This window comes from Chinchilla lanigera, unplaced genomic scaffold (assembly GCF_000276665.1).
Source record: "Chinchilla lanigera isolate Chin_1 unplaced genomic scaffold, ChiLan1.0 scaffold00123, whole genome shotgun sequence".
NCBI classification, from domain to species: domain Eukaryota; kingdom Metazoa; phylum Chordata; class Mammalia; order Rodentia; family Chinchillidae; genus Chinchilla; species Chinchilla lanigera.
In genome coordinates this window covers 321,591-343,480 of record NW_004955524.1, presented here as the reverse complement: position 1 = coordinate 343,480, position 21,890 = coordinate 321,591, and the positions used below count along the sequence as shown (strand labels likewise).

The window sequence follows — 21,890 nt, the reverse complement described above, 5'->3', positions numbered from 1 at the left end:
GCAGGTGAAGCGCTGGCTGTGCCCGGAAAGTCTCTCGAGGATGGGCTGCCCGGGTTCTGGGCAGAAAGTTGACCCAGTGTACGGGAAATCCGGTGTGAAGTCAACTATGATTCAGTAGACTCTGTTGCCAGCAAGTTCATATTCTACAGCTTCAAGTCAACCATAGTCTGAAAACTTTAAAGGGGAAAATGTAAATTTTAAATCGTGGGCCTTTATGATTAGCTTTAGGGAATCTGACCTCGACATCATCATCTCAGCGAGCAGCTACATGACGTCACTTCCGGGTACTAAACCACACCCGCCTGACTTTAGTGCAAGGTGTTGACAAAATAGCTGTGGGTCCATTTAGGTATTCTGCATCCCATCAGCCCCTCGTGAGGTTATTAAACTATCACAGAGGGTGTGGTGGTGCTCGGCTGGAACCTGTCACTTCCTTCTCCCAGGCCGGTGCGCCACCGTAACGTGACACTCTGCAGCAGACGGGAGTTCCGGTCTCTGGCCAATCAGCGGTGCTGTGCTAACCACCCAATCAGGGACTCTGTTGTATGTAGGTTCGTGTCGACCCAAATATCGCGGGATTTTACTTACGCCACCGCCCTAGCAATTTCCTGTGCGGGGCCGTATTTCTCACTGTACACGACGCCGGACTCGGGGTCCGAGGGGAGGCCCGGGACCCCTGGGATCCCGGAATGGTGAGTTCCGCCGGCACCGGGACCCGCCTGTGCCTCCCCGGGAGAGGGGGGGTCGGGGACCGCGGCCGTGAGCGGCTCCGGCTTCCGATCTCCACAGGATGGAGCTGAGTGTGCCGGGGAGAAAAAGCTTCAAGTACAGTTGCCGTGTTTCCAGGCTGACCGAGCTCGGAGGCTTCCCGCCTCGGCCTCCCGAGCGGCTGAGACGCCGAGTCCGGCTCCGGATGTGTGTGGTCGGGGTTGGCGTGAGCCGGGCGGGGCCTGTAGCTGTGGGCGCTTGCGGCGGGGCCGTGAGCAGCGTTGTGGAGGGGCGCGCCTGGCAGCCCCCCAGTGCGATCGGTCCTTGCGCCTGAGGCCTCATCCTGTCCCTTTCCCTTTCTTTCTGCCCCCCGCGCCTTGAGTCAGGGTCTCATTCTTTTGGCCAGGTTGGGCTTGAAATTGGGGTCCTCCTGCCTCAGCCTCCCCGAGCGCTGGGATGACGGGCGTGTACCACCTTCGCTTTACATGACAGGCTGCTGCGTCCTCAGCTCGCTCTTCCGTTGTCTCCTGGTGCCGCTGGTGACCCAGTGTGCCCCCAGTGGCCGTCTCGGGTCTAGTGAATGTCGGGCCCTGCGTCCTGGAGGGCAGGAGGAGTAGAGGACTGGGGCTTCGCGGGCACCTCCTTGGTGGGCTGGGGCCGGGAGGACTCTCCCGTACTCTTCACCTGAATGGGCGCCCCTTTGGGAAGTCAGGACGTTCCACTCCTTGCGCACACTGACGGTAGCAGTAAGTACGCGATGGCATTGGGAGGACGAGGTGAAATGCTGCCTGGCCCCTGGACTCTCTCGGAGTCATGAACGAGGACAGGGAGAGCTCACCCAGTTGAGGTGGCGTCTGAACCGCAAAGCACCATCCGCTTGGGGCAGACAGGACCTCACAGACCAGTGTGTGCGAGGGTAGGCTGATGTGAAGAGAAGGGTGAGCTCACTTGGTGCTTCGAATTTCATTCAGACGTGTTAACTTCCAGCTCTGTGCTGACTGTCCCTGCGTTTGTTATCCTGTAAAATCACGTTTGGCTTCAGATTTTAACAATAGTTAGAAAGATATGGTAAAATGTACTCATAAGCCAGTAACAAGTGGACTTCAGGGAAAAAAAGTTATGCATTTAGCTTTACATTTCGTTTGTTAACATTTTAAATTTTATTCTCAGGCATGATGCCATACACCAATAATCTCAGCTCCTGGGGGCGTTGAGTCAAGAAGACTCCAAGTTTGAGCCCAACCTGAACAGTGTCGTGAGATCCTGTCTCTAAATTCGAAAAGTAAAAAGGGCTAGGCTAGAGCTCAGCACTCCCGAGGTTCAATTCCAGACCAAAAACAGAATTTTATTTACAAATTATTATTTTTACATTTCTTCTTTATAGTATGTACAGTACATGGTCTGTTCTTTTGTGAGGGTGGGATGTGCTCACCTGTAATTCCGAGGCTTAGTCTTAAGCATTCTACTGGAGTTAGGAATCTCAGAGAAGGGCTGGGATTTAGCTCAGTGGCCCAGCGCCTGCCTGGCAAGCGCGAGGTCGTGAGTTCCATTCCCAGTACTGGAAAAAAAACAAAAAGCAAAACAAAACAAAAAGAGACTCTCAGAGAAACAGGCTTGGTTGTTGTAGGGAAATAAGTACATTTCCTCAAGTCAGTATGTAAACAAACTAATGAATTGCAAACACTTCAAAATATCATTTCATCTTCCAAGGTGAGGCTCTTGTTACAGTGAGTAACAGAACCTTGTTTTTGATACCTGCTTTTCAGAGGCAACCCCCCAAAATGTTCAAATATAATTATTTATTAAGTAATTTTTTGTCGTAAGAATTAAATGACACCTTTATTGTCTGAAAGGGATGGGTACTTGTGTTTTTCTTGTCAAGCAGTGAAACTTGTGGCTAATTTTCCTCTTGCATGTGCATACATAAACACTGAATTTCAGTGGTTTTACTGGAATATTTGAGCACTGGGTATTTTCTCTTTTAAAACAACTGAACAGTCTTTTATGAAGACAAAGGGTGCATGCCTGTGACTTCAAGGTAAGGTTAATGTAGAGCTGTATGCGAAGTCCTGGGGGCCTTTGTTTCTTCTGTGCATCTGCCCTGCAGGTATCCCTGGCTACTCACAGGAGGCTTAAACAGCGCTTGCTACGGAGACTCTGAAAAGCTGGGGTCTGCTTGCTACTGTGGGTTGGTGCGGCCTCTGAGAAGAGTTTAAGGCTGAGGTCTTAGGTTAAGGTTGTCATTCCTGGGGTATTTTAGACATTGTTGCTTAAAACTGAAGGACTGGGAAGCCACCATGGTGATGCACAGCTGTAATTCAAGCACTTGGGAGGCTGAAGCAGGAGGATTACTGCCGGTTTGAGGCCAGCCTGAACTACATAGTGAGACTGTGTCTCAAATATAATTAAATAATTAAGACAATAAGAGTGACTGTTGAGTTAGGAGCTGACTGTTTGAAAGGAGTATTGCATTAGAGGGAAGCCTGAACTCTGAGGTCTATAAGCATCACCCAAGTTAGGCAGAAAATGGCTTTTCTTTCACGAGGAGGAGCAGGCAAGAGTGGAAAGGAGGTGGGAAAGGAGGGCACTGTAGAGAGGCAAGGTCTGCTTCTGGCGCAGAGTAGGCTTTGTTCTTAGGGTGACAGCAAAGTCAGGGTTTTGTGTTAGGTAAGGCCGAGGGTGGTTAAAGACCACGGGACTACAGGAAAAAACCTAAGGAGTTTGCTTGTTTTGTTGTGGTATTCAGTTCAGCTCATTATTGCCAAAGTTGGAAAGCAGGGATGTGTGTGGTGACTACTTGGAGTGGGAAGGTGCTCCCGGGCCCTGGGCATTTCTCCAGAGCAAAGCAGTTGTGCTGGGTGTATACACTGTTAACTTGCTAAATCCAGCTACATAGTTAATAGATGCATTCTCATGTGTATCGTATTTTTCTGTTGAGAACACTTACAGTACCCTGGTCCCGCAGTAGTTTTTCAGAATGCAATAAAAAGCTCTTAACTGTAGTCATCATAATAAAATTTTGATTCCTTTCAGCTCCTTCCATTTCATTTTAACTTTTTTCTTTTTTACAGAGAGTTGGTTTTCTTTTCTCTAGCTTATTTACTCTGTCCTTTTGTCAGTGTGTACAGATACAGTCCAGAGTGTTTACATCAGTTGTGTTGGTCGGCTTTCCTTTTGCTGGGACAGAGTGCCTGGCAGCACGACTGCAGGGAGGAATGATGGTTTTGCTGTTTCAGAGGTCTCATTCCTCAGAACCCTCATGACGGAGGGCACGGTGGAGCGCAGTTGCTCACTTCCTGGCCCCGGGAAGCAGCAGGAAGCATAGGGCTGGGACCCGGCCCCCAGGTTGTGGCCTGTGACCACCCAAACCCTGGAGTGTGCTTTGCTGTCTGTGAAGTGTGCTGCATTCGCTGAGGTTGACAGTCATGATCAGCAGTCACTAGTCATTGATGTACTTGGAGTAAGAAGTACTGTGCCATATTTATGTTTTCTACTTTTTCTTCAGTTTTTAAGTTTCCATCATCTTCTGACTTCTCTCTTTAATTGGGCATTTTATATGATTCTATTTTGACTCCTCTGTGACTAGGTGGGCTTGTTTCCTAAAATTGTTTTAGTGATTGCCCAGTGTTAGAAAAACCTACTCGCAGTGAATATAAATCAAGTTTAACCTAATGGTCTAATATTTCAGGACAGTGCCAGGACTGTAGAAATGCTCCCGCCTCCTCTTGCCGTTCTGCAGATACTTGCTGTCCTTGAGTTTCCTGTGAGGAGCTGTAACCATGTGGTATAGTGTTGATACCATCAGTAAACAAATGCTTGTCTGTTAATGAAGACATGGCAAAACTCTGGACGGTATCTGTACACACTGACAAAAGGACAGAGTAAATAAGCTAGAGAAAAGAAAACCAACTCTCTGTAAAAAAGAAAAAAGTTAAAGTGAAATGGAAGAATGAAGAATAGTTGTGCATTTTATTCTTTTCATCAGAGTTCTTTACTTAACCTATTTACTTCTTCCCACCATCTTGCATGGCAAATATATCAGAGACACGTTCTGTTAATGTTTTCTTTCCCTTCTTCAGGCTGCATGAATTTAACTGGCTCATCTTCATGTTAGTTGTTTTTGGATTTTTTTTTTTAATTGAGACAAGGTCTCACTATATCTTCATCCTAGTTGATTCTGTGTTCTGCTTTCTGGAATCTGCCCTGGAAACCCTGTAGTGTTGATCTCCTTTAACCTGTACCTTACACTTGCATAATTTTCAGTAATTTCAAATTCTTCATTGGTGCTGTTCTGTGGATACATCCTTTCCTGTTCTTCCTTTGTTCTTTCACCATGGGTGCTTCTGCTCCTTCGAGCATAGGTAAGAAGTTTGCTTAAAAGACTTCATGTCATAGTGCATGAGGTTCCTCAGGAATTGTTTCTTTCAATTAGTTTTTCCAGTGAAGAGCCATGTTTCCCTGTTTCTGTGTATTGGTGGTGGGATGTAATTGTTAAGATGACATTTGAGTGGTGTGCTAAGGTAACTTCAGAAATGGGAATCTTTTTCCAGTGTTGAGTTGTAAAGACGAGAGAGGTTGAAGTTAGGATTTTCATTTGCCTCCTCTCCGCCCCGCCACCCAGTCTCCCAGTTGGTCAGGCTTTTGGGAAATAGGTGGGGTTTTTTTGTTGTTTTTAAAAATACAGAACGTATGGTAAAAGAAGAATTTTTAAAATGCCTCCCTCGCTCTCCCCCACTGTCAGAAGCGGCAGTTTTTGATCACAGAGGAGCTGTGGCAGGTTCCTGGAGATAAAACTCACAGATCTGTAGAGCCTGCTAACATGGGGCCTCCCGGAGGTTTTGCATCTCAGGGCTCTTCTCTCGGTCTTCAGTTCATCAGGGACGCTTTACCCTTGTTCTGCTTACGGGTTTCTGTTGTAGTGAGCTGTGCTGCTCCGTGCCTGCCTTTGTCTCTCCAGTTTGTTGAAAATGGGTTGCATCTTATCCTTACTTGTCTGAGTTTCGAAGAGTTTCTGTGTTACAATTGTTTTTTGGTTTTGCTTTGTTTTTTGCTTTCTTCTGGGGTGGGGGAATCACTGCCCTCCTGTGTCCTTCCATGTTGTGGGGAAAAGCAGAAATGTGTGACTCTGTTTCTTGACATTTGGTGACAGTGTTTTGCCTTCAGTGCTCCTTTCCCTTTCTGACACACATCAGAAGAAGCCTGGAAAGAATGGGAACATCCAGGCCTCTGTCTGAAGGAGTGAATTTTTGTGGTACCTCTTTGAATACTTTGGTTCCTGCCCACCTGACGCTCACCTAGCCTCAGCTACATAAGCAGTAATTCTGTGTGTGTGCTCTCGGTTTGGTTCCTTCTCATCCTCAGTGTCAGTATCTGTCCTTAGCAGATCCACACCTCTGCTTAGTGTGAGCAGGGTGTGTGGGTGCTGGCCCGCTCCTGTGTCTGCCTTCCTCACTCCGGCTGCTGGCCTGCCCTTCCTCCCAAAGGCCACCTGTGCACTGTCCCTGCTTGCTAAATGTCTGGAGATCTCTGGCTGTGACGTGCTCTCTTTATCACTGCCACAGCTTTGAATTACCACTCATACTGCCAAGTTACAAGGAGACAACGTACAGTACGGATATTAGTATGTTCATTCCCAGTGTGACCTTTAAATTATTCATGATGGAGTTTATTTTCAAAAGAGTAAGTATAAAGTTTCTGATCAGATTGTTTAATTGTTGTAAATATTTTTGACACCTTCATTAAGATTTAAAACAGGGCCTTGGTGGCGAGCCTGGGTCATCTGTATGCTGCACCATAGTAGACCACATCTTGATTCCTTGGCTACTTTTTCTGTCTTCACACACATATTTCACTTAGCAGTGTCCTTTAGCCACATCCCAACTCTCAGTGAATGAGTGTTAAAGGGAGTGGAAAGAAACCCCGAGATTCCTCCTTTCTTTCCGTGTGTTTTGCATCTGCTGCTGCCTGAAGTGCGTCAGCTCTTGTCCTCCTCCATTCCAGGGCACATTGGGTGCCACTTCCTCAAGGTTACTTTTCGGTGCTGTTATAAACAGTGCTTCTGTCTCAGGTAAAAATGCACAATGTGTTCTTTGGACATTAAAGAGAAACAGTGTGTACATTGTAGTACAGTTCAAAGTACAGGAATTGGCATTGCACCACATCAGTTTGACCTCCAAGCATAACTGTTTGCTTGCTTTCCGTGGTCCTCCACACTTTCTTTTACGTATTTGGATGTTTCCTCTATGAAGGCCATAGATATTGTTTGGTATATGATGTTTTATCTTGAGTTGCATTTATTTTGATATTTTTTCAATCATGTTTTTATTTGTTCTGCTCTACATGCTAATCCTTTTTGTTGAATGTATTGCACTTTGTTTTTTGACCTTTGGTTTTTTACCTCCTTAGTTTTTATAGATTTAAATACTATGGATTATTCAAAATTTATTCAATGTGGCTTCTCAGAGTGTTTAGATTTTATCTTTCCTGTTTTAGTATTGTGTGATTACTGTCCATGCAATGTTGGGAATACAAACCATGTTCCAGGTCTGTTCCTATTTGTGCCTGCTTTGTGTGTGATTGATTTCTGGCACTGTTTGTTGTGCAATGTCTGCTCTCTTGTGAGTCTATTTTTGTTTACATGTGCAGTTACAGGATGCACTTGGTTTTCTAAGTAACCAGTGGCAAGAAGTGATACATAGTATCTGTCAGCACTGCCCATTAGTGTCTTACCATGCAGAGTGTAGTTTGGGAGCATGTTGACTCCCTGTGATGAATTTATCAGAAAATTGCAAATATTCACAAGGACAAAAAGGGAGTTAAACAAGTAACATATTGTTGTCATACACTGAGAACCTCTAGCACCTCTTCACAGTAAATTCAGTGAGGTCCATCCCAATGGCATTTCCCAGATAACAGCAATGATCAGATTTTTAACAACAAAAAAATCAGACTTTGTTCACAACAGTTTCTAATGTTAGCAGTCTCTGGACTGCTGGTATTAGCCCTTTTGTTTATAGTAAGTAGTAGAACTTCCTGAGGAGAAGTGCTGCAGACCCTGTGCACAAGAGGAATTGGGATGACCCAGCAGTTACGTGGTCGTTTGTTTTCTGTTTCTCTTCCAAGTAGTTCTGATCTAGTGGCAGAATTTCTCTATGGGAGAGGTTGTATGTGTAGGTAGAAAGTAAGCGTGACAAGCAGGAGTGGACTATTTGGAGAACATGGCCCCATATGAACTCGTGATGAGGAGAGTGCATCTCCAGTGAGTCTCACCCTTTCTTCTTTAATATATGGGATGATTTAGGAGTCCGTGACCTTTGAGGATGTGGCTGTGAACTTTACTCTGGAAGAGTGGGCTTTGCTGGATCCTTCACAAAAGAGGCTGTACAGAGATGTGATACAGGAAACCTTCTGGAACCTGGCTGCTATAGGTATGGTGACTTTGCTTCTTTACTTAGTCAGTCAAGGAACAGGTGTTTCCTGCTGATCAGTGCTGTTCTGTAAGTCAGAACATGTAAATGGAACATTTTGATGAACATACTGTGATAGCATTGTACCATCAGCCTAGCTAGAATATGTTTTCTATGATCTTGTATATTCAAGATTATTCATTTATATTCATAATTCTTTTCCTGGCTCTACCTTTTAGGAAAAAATTGGGAGGAGCAAAACATTGAAGATGAATATGAAAATTCAAGGAGAAATCTAAGGTAATTTGCACTTGCAAGAGAAACCAAAGTCCCTTCCAATATTGGAAATACCTGAAGCACTACCAGGATGCCCTAAGTGATATTATCTGGTGGTTCAATATTCATAGACATTGTTCCCAAGCTCAGAATTATTCAAAATATTGTCTGAAATTATTTTCAGTGCTTGAGTATAAGATATATATGAACAAAATGTACTTTGTTCTTGCACCCATTTGAACATATCCTGTCACATATGTGTAAATATGCCAATAATTGAAAATGCCTTTGATCCCAAGCCTTTTACGTGAAGAATGTTCAAGTGCATGTAAATATGATATAGGTGTTCAGACTTTATAAAATAGTTAATTTGGAAATGGTACAGAAACATGTATCAGTGCTGGTGAACCGATGTCGTTAGCAGCAGGCTAACCGATGTAAGGCTATCTGTATCATTGAAAGCTCTAAAAGGTTCCCATCGCTGCCCTATGTAAATACCTTGTATTGCTCATAGCTGCCCTTGAGCCATCCTGCAGAGCACTCCATTCATTTTCAAAAGTTCTTGTTAGCATTAAACCAACATTTCTCCCTGTAAATCATTCATAAACACACCCTTAGTAATGTGCTTCTCATTTTTTGCAGAAGTCAAGTGGTAGAGAGTTTCTGTGAATATAAAGAAGGTAGTCAATGTGGGGAAATCTTCAGCCCGCTTCCAGATCCTATTGGGAACATGAAAACTTTTCCTGGAGTAAAACTAGGTGAAAGCCATGTTTGTGGAAATGTCCTTATTGTTCCTTCATTCCTAAATTTGTCCCTCAGGGAGGACACTGAGCAGGAACCGTATGTGTATGAGGAATATGGAGAGATGTTGGATAAATTTGAGGAACCCGGGAACGCCTTCCGTTTTCCCCAGTGGTTTCACATGTATGAAAGGACTCCAGCTGGAGAGAAACCCTATGAAAGTGAAGCATGTGATAACTTTAGGTGTTTCAGTTCTCTTCAAAACCATGAAAAGCTTCTCTGTGGAGAGAAACAGCATGAATATAAGCAATGTGGGACACTCTTCAGGAGTCACAGTTATGTAGGTAAGCAATGTAGGAACACCTTCACAAGTCTTGCGCACAAGCAGAGACCCACGATAGCTCATACTGGAGATAGACCCTATAAGTTTCAGGTGCCTGATAAGGCCTTTGACGGTTCCAGTTCATTTCTCATGTACGAAAGAAATCACACTAGAGAGAAACACTATGAATGTAACCAATGTGGGAAAACTTTCGCTTTTTCTAGTTCTTTTCGAAGACATGTACGAACTCACAGTGGAGAGAAACCCTACATATGTAAGCTATGTGACAAGGCCTTCAGTTGTTCCAGGTCTCTTCAAAGACATGAAGAAGCTCACAATGGAAGGAAACGTTATGTTTGTAAGCAATGTGGGAAAACCTTTAGTTCTACTAGTTACATTCGAATACATGAAAAATCTCACACTGGAGAAAAACCTTATGTATGCAAGCAGTGTGGGAAACCCTACCACATTCCCAGATCTCTCAGAAAACATGAAATAACTCATACTGGAGAGAAACCCTTCGTATGTGGGCAATGTGGGAAAGCTTTCCATTGGTCCAATTATCTTCGAGTACATGAAAGAGTTCACACTGGAGAGAAACCCTATATATGCAAGTATTGTGGGAAAGCTTTTAGTTCTTCCAGTTATATTAAAATACATGAAAGAACTCACACTGGAGAGAAACCCTATGTATGTAAGCAGTGTGGGAAATCCTACTGTGATTCCCGTTCCCTAAGAAGACATGAAAGAAGTCACACTAGAAAGAAATCCTGCATACGTAAGGTAGGAAGGCCTCCAATCTGTACAGTTCCCTTCACAAATGTGAAAGAACTGGCCCTAGAGAGCAATCCTAAATACAGAAAGGGAGAAGGCATCATTAACACAGGACCTTTCTAGGAACATGGAAAGGCACATAGAGAGAACCATAAGTTTGTAGTGTGTAGGAATGTGTCTAGTCCTTTGGTTCCACACTGATATGAAACTACAGAATATGGCGGAGATTACTCGAAGAGATGTGAAGTCTTCAAATGATCCCCATGTAAAAAGGCACCCTGGGTCAAAATTCTGTGCGTGTGAAAAACCCATGAAACTTGCCAGTTGTAAAAATAGTTTTAGAGTCCTGTGAAGAGTGCTTACGTATGTAGTAGAATTTTGTAAATGAGAGTAATATAATGAGGTCGATGCAAATTAATTTGTGTACAGTGCTCCAAAGAATATATCACCTGAAGGAAATGTACTAAAAGTTACACATGTGTTATGATTATCAGTAACTCATTACGGAAGATCTCTGGCTGTGTAAAAGTTTTCAAGATTATTTTTTGAGACAGGATCTTGCTGTGTTTCTAAGGCTGGCCTCAAACTGGTAATCCACCTGTCACAGCCTCTGTGAGTAGCTGAAATTACAGACATACTCCACTGTGCTCTTTTTTTAATGTAATTGTTCTTGAAAACAAACACGGAAGTGACATAACAAGTTTTCTTTAAGCAGTATGGTATAACTTTAATAGGTAGCATTTTTAGGCTTAAGTTTTATGTCATTTTTTGAATAATGTTGTGGTTAATTGACTATTGAAACATGAATTTTTTTAAACTGTTGGGTTTTTCCTACTGGCCTGATGTGGCTGGTTCTGAACTCTGTGTGTGTGTGTGTGTGTGTGTGTGTGTGTGTAACTTTGTATTTCATGAATAAATTGCCTTTGTAGGTGATTTTTATATTTTTTGCTTTTGATGTATATTTTTTCAAGCAAGGTTTCTGTACATACTTTTTAGAAAGCTTATGATTTCAAACATCCTATAGAATAACAGTGTTATCATATTCATTTACTGAGGTGATAGTTACAAATATCACATTGTAATATGACATTAGAGCAAGATTATAAGTTTATCACATTTGCTGTTGAAAAATATCACTTACTTATAACTACAGATGTATCTTTCCCTATGGAAATTTTACTTTTCATGTTTATATTCTTATAACTTGTGTTTTGACTTGTAATTTTTTCACTCATCATAGCCAAAAAGTACAGCATGCTGGTATGACTGATGTCTTGCCAGAGTACACCAGGGTTATGCCTCTTGTGGTTTATGGTGTAAAGTCGTAGCATAATAAATCTATCCGTACACCATAACTGCCTCTGTGGTTTATCAGTGAGAGCAGTTTCCATTTCTGGTGGGATTTGCATTTGTTTTAGAGGAAATGATTGCTGTTTGGTTCAGTAAGGCATCTCCCGCTGGGGTGCACTAGGATGTGAACTTAGTTCTGTCTTTGACATTGTCATAGTTCTTACCTTGAAGGCTGTAGTAATGAAGTGAAGGAAAGCTAATGTATGAGAAGTACCAGCCAGTCACATTATGGAGCAGAGAGAATTGCACCCAGTTGTGTGTTTCATCAACTTTAGATAAACATATGTAGGATTTCTTACTATTTTGTCTCATCTGTATTTTCTTCATGCGTCTGAAGAGCATTGTCTGATGTTCAGGGTATGTGACATGTCTTTATGAGACTCGGTCGTGTTGTGAATGTGAGGCCTGCTCCAGTTTTCCTTAGCTGGTTTAGGCCTTTACGACTTTGCTATCTAAACTAAGAAGTATTTCCTAAAGTGTAGTCGGCTCTTAAAAGTACAGATGCTTTTCAACCTAGGGTGGGCTACAACCTAGGGCTACAATTTCATAAACTCGTTGTAATGTCAACACTTGAAAATACATTACAGGCCTGTTCCACCGAATGCCGAGTCTGAGTCACCCTAGCTTTAGTAGGCTTCAGTCACTCAGATTTACCCACATTTGGGAAGAATCATCTACTGCAGTGTCTTCTCTGTGGTACGGTAATGACTATATGATTTTACACTCCTGAGCACATGGGAGACCAGAATAGCTCACTGTCCACCCAGCCTCATAAGGAAGCGTGATCCTGAGTTAGGCATGGTGGCATATACTGGTAATCGCAGCACACAGGTGGCGGAAGCAGAAGGATTGCTGTGAGTTCAGTTCAAGGCTAGCCTGAACAGCAAAGTGAGACCCTGTCTCAACACCTTCCACACAGAAACAAAGTCAGAGGTGGCACCTGACAATATATTCAAGGTGGGGTGTATCTCTGTTCTGCATGAAAGTCAGTGCATGAGTTAGGGTGTCATCACTGGTCTTTATTTTCCATATCCAGCTCCCCTGGAGTCCTGCAGCTGCTCGTGTGTTGGGGTAGGGAGTAGGGAGCACTGAAGACAGTCCTGCCTGGTGGGATTGACCGTCATGATTCTGTACAACGTATGAGTATAAGTCCATCGTCTTTGTAATGACACATTTTAGTGCATGTGATAATGATCTCAAGTTTACACACGTGACTCTGGAACTTGAGATTTCTCAGTTCTTTGGGCCACAAGTGTCTTAGATGAATCTGGTTGACACCATTTGAGGACTTTCAACTCCGTTTGGTTTGTTTTTTTTTTTTTTCTTTTCTTTTCTTTTTGAGACAGGGTCTCGCTATGCAGTTCAGGCTGGCCTTGAGCTCACTTTGTAGCTCTAGGCTGGCCTCAAACTTGGAACGATCCTCCTGCTTCAGCCTCCCAAGTGCTGGGATTACAGGCATGTGCCATCGTGCCCAGCTCTTCAACTCCCTGTTCTATACAGCCGTATCATCGTGTTGCTGGGCAGAGTGTGCCGGCACCCCCATTTTGAGAAGGGTTATTGTCTTGTGTATCGTGGCGTTTTCCCATGAGGGTAATGAAATTCACATCGACTTCTGATTTGATTCCAAAAGGAGTCTTGGTGCTTTAAGGTTATTTATCCAAGTGATTATTGAAGTGAACAGCAGGTTGAACTTATTTTGAATTATACCCAAATTTAGTGGGAAAGGGGCTGTATTTTACATCTCATGGTGGAATATTTTTACTGTTTCTGTATGAAGTTAGCTGGGGCACTCTATTTGAATGGTCCACAAAGCCCCCAGACTTCTGTTCTTTCCACAGGTGTTGCTTCTGTGTGTTTATAACATGTTATGGAAGATGAGGAGATGTAACTTTTTTTGTGTAATATTAAAGGAAATTTGTTTGTCATCTGTTTCATTTATGAGTTATGTTTCTTTCATTCTGTTTATATTACATAACTTAAGTATTGTTAGTAACTCAAGATGATCCTCTCTGTTTTATTCTCCCGAATGTTTCCCTCTTACAGAGAATGAAATAATCTTCAGGGAACACAGACCTTTCAAAAATCACATACCTCACAGTGGCGAATCTGTTAATGTCAGCTACTAACATGTTGGCACATGTCCTCAGCACTGTCACAAATGTTGACTCAAGCAACCCAAGTGTTGTGTTTTTATGCAGTTTTTCAAAGGTGGGATTGATTCTATTTTAGTAGCACTCTTATCAGTATTAGGTGACATTAGGCATGGATATGATATATGGGGTTTTTTTTTGATATATGGTTTTGTAACAAAAATACTTTGATTTTATTGATATGAAAACTACTTATTTTGAGACATGCATGTTTTGTGTTTGCCATTTCTCATAAAGCAAGGTCAAAATGGAAATGAGAAATCCTACTCTCTTAAATGAACTGAAGTTGAAACGTGAGACTTACCCAGGGTTCCACATGCAATTCATTCCTTTGCTGTGAGATTACTACCCAGTTCATTTACAAGCTCACAAACTTCTGTTATGCAGTACCTTGCAATGTGAAATGTTAATGTAAGTTACTCTTTCTTTTCATGTCCTGCTATCTCCTCAAGTTTTATAGTTCTTTTGGATGTCTTACACAATGTCAAGGTAAGATGCTGGGTAAAAAGTATTACAAAAAAGGATACTTGTTTTAAAAAAATGTTTGTAAAGTTCTGTGAATGCCACAATCAGATTTAATTCATTCTTGAGAAGGACTGTAAGAAACAAGCAGCTCAGTTGTAGGAAGGAGTACACCGGAAAGTTTTCAAGACTCAGATGGTAAAGAAGTTTGCATGATGGTGTCCAGCATGGGCCTGTGTGTTGGCAAGAAGCCTGACCCTACTCACAAAACTCCTTCAGCGGGGAGGCGACCGTGTGTGCTGCTTTGCTGAGGACTGTCCTTGATGGTGCTAGTTTCTCCTGTGTAATGTCTCTTAACGGCCTCTGTCTTTTGAGCAAGTTTTCTGTATTTGTAGGGGAAGTGTATATGGGGATCATTATATGTAAGCTGTATTAGTTGAAATCAACTTTAATTAAATAAATTTTGTAGAAAAGTTGCATAAAATACTGCTTCTAGGAAAGATCAAGTCTCTCACCCTGACGTGTCATGGTGCAGGGTTTAGTTGTGCTCATTCCTCTAGCGATCAGAGTGAACATAGGATTAGAAATACCTGTGCCAAAGGCAGCTTCTGTCACAACAGAATTGCCAAGACGGACTTTCTATGACGACCGTACTTGTTACGCAGCTTTTTTCTCTTTTCATTTTTATTGCTACCATCTTGGTTTGATTTTTTTAAAATTTATTAATTTTTTTTGAATCAGGAATTGAACTCAGGACCTCATGCTTGCCAGGCAGGCACCATACAACTGAGCTATATCACTGGCCCCTTGATTTTTAAAATTGTAGTCATTTGCTTTGTGGTGTTCACAGCGTCCATTTTAATTTATACAAATACAAATCTTTCTCAGTTATCTTTTTTCTCGGACATTCTGAAATCATGCCTCCCTCATTTGTTGAGCTTTGCTCTTCAGTAATCCGGTCTTAGCACAGGCAAATGCCCCTTTTGTGAACTTGCCTCTTTACTCTTCGCTTTCTACTAAGTTTTGCCCACCCATCAGTTTGTACTTTGAAGCCCAACTCTGCGGTGTGATAGAATTTGGAGGAGAGGCTGTGTGAGGTACCTGAGGCTATGTCTTACTCTCCCTGTTGCTGAGGCGCAATACCCAACATTCCAGAACTCTTGAAGAGAAAAGGTTTATTTTGGCTTAAGTTTCAGCAGTTTTATTGCACGGCTGGCAGGCTCAGAAGTGGTACGACGGAGGGGCCTGTCATGGAGGGAAGATGCTCTGTGGCCGCCAGGAAGCAGACACGAAGGGAGAAGCCAGGGAGGGAGACACTACCGGTCACCTCTGCTACAACCACCTCGAGCAAGCAGGCCCCACCGCCCAACGGCACACGCAACTCCTGACCTCACTCGTGGACGTGCACCGAGACCCAGCACCTTCCGGAGCCCCATGTGGCGTGCAGCAGAGTTCTGGGGAGCTCCTGTATCCAAGCCCTGACGAGTCACATGAGTGCCCAGGGGAGAACCTCACTCTGCTGTGAGAGGACACAGCAGAATGTTTCCATGTACAAGCCATAAAGGTGGCTTTTACTAGGAGCCAGAGCAGCAACAGCCCGGAGCTTTCCAGGGAGCTTTCCAGGCCGCAGAACAGGTGAACGCCTGTGTTCTGTGGGAGTGTGCTGGTCTTGGTGTTGTGTTGTACTAACGTGAGCAAAGGCACTCATCCAGCCTGATTTCCCCACAGTAGCCACACACTATATTCTGTGGTCCTTGTATATCGGTCTCACTGCCGTGGCTCCAAACCCTTTGATGAAGTCATGTCCACTGATGAGTACTAGACTTCTACATTAAACTGATACCGTCTAAATGATATGCAAGCACAAGCCCATACACATAACATGTACACATGTAATTCTGTCTTAGTTTGTTGTTGCTGAGACAAAATACCTGATGTCTAAAGTTAAGGGAGGAAAGGTTTAGCTTACAGTTTGTAGAGGTCTGAGTGTGTAGTTGGCTGACTCCAAGGTAGGGTGGTGGGGCAGAGGAGCATTGCAAGTGCAGTTCATGGAGCCCACAAGGTAGCAAAAGCAACAAGGGGGCTTAACAGCATCTTTCTGCCCCTTTTATACTCACGTGTGCTACTGGGATTACAGCAGTGCCAAAGCAGTCACCAGACTGATTTAGTAATCGCACGCCCTTAATCCTAGCATTGCACCTCGAATCAGTTACATACTCTAGATCCAGGCGCCTCTGAAAAAGCCTCACCTATGACTGCATGAGGCTTGGGGGGGTCATCTAGACACAAGCCCTAACAGATGCCAACACATAAAACTTATTTACTAGCTTTTAAAAAGTCACACTGTCGGCAAGATCTTCCTCATAGTTTCAGGCAATACTTAATTCCTAAATTTGCCTTCCAGATGTAGGATTCCTGCTTGTAGCTGCATGAGAAATATGAAGGAATCCAACCACTGCCATCCTTGGCTGAGTAGAGGCCACCTGAAGCCTCTGCCGTCCCCTCAGGCATCGTGGGTTAGTGAGGCCCACTAGCCACAGCTTTTCCCGGTAACGCCATCCCGTTCTCCAGCCTCCTCCTGGCAGGACCACCGCCCCCTGCATTTCTCAAGCTTTGTCGCTAGCAGATAGCCGCAACTCCTCACTGAACGTTTTCCCTCAAAGTGTGCATCTCAGAGGAGGTCCTGCCTTACAGGTCTTAGTCGATGTGAAAAGCTCTTGCTCCAGGTTTTAAGACATTTTCCACGGTACTAAAATTTAGACATAGCTGGCCAGAAGTTTGCACGTTTTATCTTGGCTTTATTGATCAAGGCCTCTAGTATGGGGTGGGGAGCCAATTTGGAAATAATCCTCCCCAGTGAGACAAATACAAAGGCAAGCCATCAGTAGTCATCTGGTTTTTCTAGTTGAATGGAGGTGAGAAAAAACCAACAAATAAATAAATATCCAGCAAATAGACGTGTTGATAAATGCAGGCAGGCCTCGTGTAGTGACCAGGCTCATTCCTGTGCCAGGTCATTAATAAACTTCTCTGTGTGAGAAATTGTACGTAGTACGTACAGTACAATATTCAGAACAGAGACATGGTCAAAGTCATCTCCAGCTTGACCTTGCTTTTCCTTGCACAACTCTTACATGCAGGACGTTAATGAGAGGCGGCATAAACTACAGTGCTGTGCAGTGCAGCGAGCAGAAGGTACAGTCCTGTGCTGTAGAAGAGGCTGCAAGCCACACTGCTTGTTCCTGCATCAAAGGTCCGAGTGTGGGTCACAAGTTTGAACAGCTGTGAAACAGGTAGGTTGTTAGATGAGGAATATCTATTTTGAAACAACCAGTTTAGAATGATCCAAAAGCTGGTGGCCAAAATGAGGAAAATTTAAACCCCAGTAAACACCCAACATGAGCCAAGTAGCTGCTTGGTCAGTAGGCACAGAGGCTCTGCTGTGGTCATCACTGAGCCTGAAAAGGCAAGAGTAGCTGTGGTACTATCCTGGCCAAAGGTACCCCGAAGGATCTTCCCAGGGGCTGCTACACAAAAGCAGGGTGCCCCACGATCACAAAGTCAGCTTTTCCCAAGCCACAGGTAGCTAAAACCTCCAGGGAGCTATGGAGTGGTACAGACATGTTTATTCCTGAGCAAATCGCAGCTGCTCTCTAAACACACCCCAATGTCTCTAGCCTCTTGAAGTCTCAGTCTGAACTTTCCTGTCAGACAGTGGTTAAAGAACTCTGAGCTCCAAATTGGCTTGTAAAGAGGCCTCAGCACAGCTCAAGGCTTACAGGGGCTGACATAAGCCCCCAGGTGAATTTATGAAAACCCCCAAGGTAAGGCAAAGGAAGCAAGTGGCCTCATGTCTCTGCAGGGTAGATTTAAATCTCCAGAGGAATGCTGCCTAGAGGGTGTTGTCTTGTCCCAGGCCTGCATTTCTCAAAACTGCTACTACCCGATGGGAAGCTCCCTGGCCACCCTCCCCGGCCCAGCTCTTCGAGTTTTAAAGGGAGATCTTTTGTGCCTTGCATTCATATGGTGGAGAAGGCATAGCTCGGGTGCCCCCGCATAGAATCTCACTGCAACATGTCCACTTAGTTGTGGGGAAAGGACTGATTGCTAATGGATTGATTACTGATGGTCGGCTTATGATCCCCAGCTGAACGGAGTGCACGTGGTGCTGGGTGTGGGAGGCTCGCCCGAGGGTTGTTACCATCAGCTGAGAGGCAGCATTGGAAAGGGATAATGAATTTCTCTTGTTGGTTTTAGTTAGGTTCTTTGTTCTAATAAAAGGTGATTGAGATGAGTGGGGCCGCCGCAGTCTGAGAGACTGTAAGCCCCTTGATCCCAGATTTTTAGCTCTCTTGTTTTTCTTGTCTCTTTCACTTTTTCTTATTCATCCGTGGGCACCTCGTTCTCGGGACCTGTCACTACAGTTAATACCAACACTTAGTATACATCTTCTGGATGGTACTGAAACCTGCCTGTCCTGGAATAAGGGTAAGCAGAGAAAGATAAAGCACAGCAAAGCAGTGCTGCAGTGACTACTCCAACGAACACGAGGAAATGGTTCTACCTCTGCCTGTCTTCTCATACCCCAGCAATAACTCAATCGCTGTCTTTCAGTAATGTCATTCCACTCGTGAAGGAGAGCCCCGCGGGTCTTCCTCACCACTGAGCAGTCTCTCCCCTAGTCTGTCGTGTTATAAATTCAGTTTCCCACACGTAGTACTTGGAGGGCAGATCAAGTGTCACAGTGATTTCTTGATTTGAAATCTGACCTGAGCTGAGGAAAACATGCAGCACCATAGGGATGCCTCCGATCACAATGGGGCCCCAGCCTCAGGGCCCAGAAAACCTCTGAGATCCAAGTGTCTTGTAGTGTCTTGGGGTGTGTGACCATATTAGAAACATATTCTTTGGGGACTCTTGGGTGTATTTATTAAAACATGTTTCTCACAATGTCCCAGAAACTTATCCAACATTCAGAGCTACAATTAAGTAGTTGAGTGAAAAGATCCCAGGAATTCTAGGAAGCAATGCTTTGGACAATGTCAAATGAGATTCTAATGAGTGACTCCTTAGAGCGTTTAATTCACTGAAGTGCAACTTCATGGGCAGTGTGGAAAGTGGTATCTGATGGCTTTATTGCAGCATCTCTATAAAGACTTTATCAGACATGATCTCTTTGAGGCAGGTTATTTGGACAGTTCTGCATCGTATGGGCGTAGTGAGAGAGGAAGACTGTGTCCATGGTTTTGTACCTTAACGCATGTTTTATCCCTTTATCACTGAAGTCTTTCTCTGTCATTGTACTGTATTTCCCAACAAATAAGACCTACCCAGAGAATAGGCCCTAGTATGATATTTCATTGTGCTTGTAATATAAGCCCTACCCTCAAAATAAGCCCCAGTTAAGATCATGAGCCAGATGGGCACATTTACAGCATGCAGCCATTCCAACACAGGACTACTGTTGAATCATAAAATAGTATTAATATACAATTAAATAGCAATAAGTAATAGTATTGACATCAGTACTTATAATTGTTTGTAAATACTCAAGCAGGCATCTTTGGAGAAGAGGTAAATGCCTGTGTAAACAGATGAACTCGAGATTTACTGCCTAGTGACTAGAGTACAGACACAATGCACAAATAACATACACACTTGAAATTGAACGGATATGGTTGTGTCTAATATGAATCTTCATAATTCAGTCTGTCGTGCATTGTAAGGGATGTACTTAATGCAGTCATATGAAATAAATGTTTTCTGAATTTGGGTGCCTGCAACATTTTGTGACTTGTGTGGACCTTTTTTTTGAGAGAGTGTCTCACAGCGCAGCCCAGACTGGCCTCAAATTTGCTGTGATCCTCCTGCCTTGGCCGCCAAGTGCTGGGATTACAGGCATGCACCATCATGCCCAGCTGCGCTGTCTCATAAATCTGTAGTGAACACTTGGTTTAATGGAAACTTTGTGTAGCCCGACCTGAAGGAGGTCATGGCTTTAGGGAAGGATTCTTGGAATAAGATCACTGACAGCTGTGTTACCAGTGCACTCCGAGCAGGCTGCCTGGACAGGAGGTGCTCATTTAAGGAACGCTGTATTGCTGGGTGGGAGATCGGGGCCAATGGTTCTACAAGACATGGAGTTGCACGAGCTTCGGGCTGCAATTTGGAGTTTGGAGAGTTATGATGATGTTCCAAAAGATGACAAGAGTGTATTTGGATAAATGTAGATCTGGGTATATGAATAAATGTAGATTTGGGTACATGAAAAATAAGATATCCCCAGAAAATAAGCCCTGTTGTGTCTTTGGAGCAAAAATTAATATAAGACCCAGTCCTATTTTCAGGGAAATATGATAGCCCAACCTCAGACTGTTCTGTAGATCTCCTCTCCTCTCCTCTTCTCTGAAGAGTGGCTGTGGGTTTGAGCAGGGCTCCTTGTTCACATTCACTGACCTCCTCTCCGTGATTTAACCCTTTTCCTCGATGGCTTTCACCCAAGCAGTTTCTCATTCTTAAAGACAGAAGCCTCTGTCCCGTGTCCCAACATCACGTTTAACATTGCTGTATCCCTTGAGAATGGGGGGGAAACAATCACCTAGTCCTTCCAACTCTGGGTCAAGCTGTGCATTTAAAATAGTGGTTATTCCTCCATTAGTGGTGCCATGTTTCCCAGTCTGTGTGCGATGCAATGTCCTTGTGCATCTGGGAACTCTCAGTGAGTGCTCCCTGCATTCAGGATACTTTCCGCATGTGAGATTCCTATCACAGTCCCCCAAGGGTGTCTGTGACTCTCCCACTGCCAGGATGGCTGCTTTCTTAGACATCTTTTATGGGATTGAGTGAGTGAAGGTTTTTACACAGCACTCACACTTATGAGACAGTCCAGCTGGGCATGATGGTGCATTTCCCGTGTCCTTAGTATGAATTCTTTCATGTATTTGAAGGGAACTAGAATATCTGAAAGCTTTCCCACAGTGCTCACATATATAGGGTTTCTCTTCAGAGTGAGTTGCTTCATGTCTGTGCAACTGAGTCCCAGTAGGAAATGGTTTCTCATTTTCTACTGAGAGTGTTCATGTCTGTAGCGTTTTTTTCCACTGTGAGTCCTTCCATGGTATACAAGAGAATAGTAGCAGAGTAGCATTTACCACACTGATATACAAATGGTTTCTTTCCAGAATGAGTATGTACACTCACTTGAAATATCCACAAAGTATCAAAGAGTTTCCCACATTGTTTACATGCATACAGTGTATTTCCACTGTGAAGCATTTCATCATTTTCATATGTCTTTATTTGAAGAAGAGATTACAGTGGAATCTGGCTTATCATTTTATCACATTGTGCGCTTTATGTCCATTGAGTCTCTTTAACACAGTTTCTACAAAAAATGGAAATACACTATAGTACTAAGGTTTAAGTTATGAATTACAAGGAGAATTGGTCGATTTATGCAGTGTACAAACTTTTTAGGTAGACAGGACTCTGTCTCATAACCATTCTAACCAGCTAAGATTACTAGCATGTGCCATCATCCCTGGTTCCATATGGCACGATGAAATGCTTTATAGTACTCCTTATGGAAAAGCACAGAGACAAAAACTACTTTGTACTTAGGAGTATTTGCATATATAAATATGTACGCGCTCTTCAGGATTGATACCAGCCTAAAAGCAAAATTTATTATGGTTTTATGGG

At 43.6% G+C, this 21,890-nt stretch overlaps 1 protein-coding gene and 1 long non-coding RNA gene across 2 annotated transcripts; both read left to right on the top strand.

Moving 5' to 3' along the window:
* Positions 1-40: 40 nt before the first annotated feature.
* On the top strand, positions 41-11,878 carry LOC102019312 (zinc finger protein 627-like). The gene is made up of 5 exons (XM_005409479.2): positions 41-94; positions 552-692; positions 8,009-8,135; positions 8,354-8,414; positions 9,033-11,878. The coding sequence occupies exons 1-5, from the start codon at positions 41-43 to the stop codon at positions 10,348-10,350; spliced, it is 1,701 nt and encodes a 566-aa protein (XP_005409536.2). The 3' UTR covers positions 10,351-11,878.
* Positions 11,879-16,412: 4,534 nt separating this feature from the next.
* On the top strand, positions 16,413-19,972 carry LOC106147182. The gene is made up of 2 exons (XR_001231957.1): positions 16,413-17,482; positions 18,614-19,972. It is a non-coding gene; the product is annotated as an uncharacterized LOC106147182 (long non-coding RNA).
* The last annotated feature ends 1,918 nt before the right edge of the window (positions 19,973-21,890 follow it).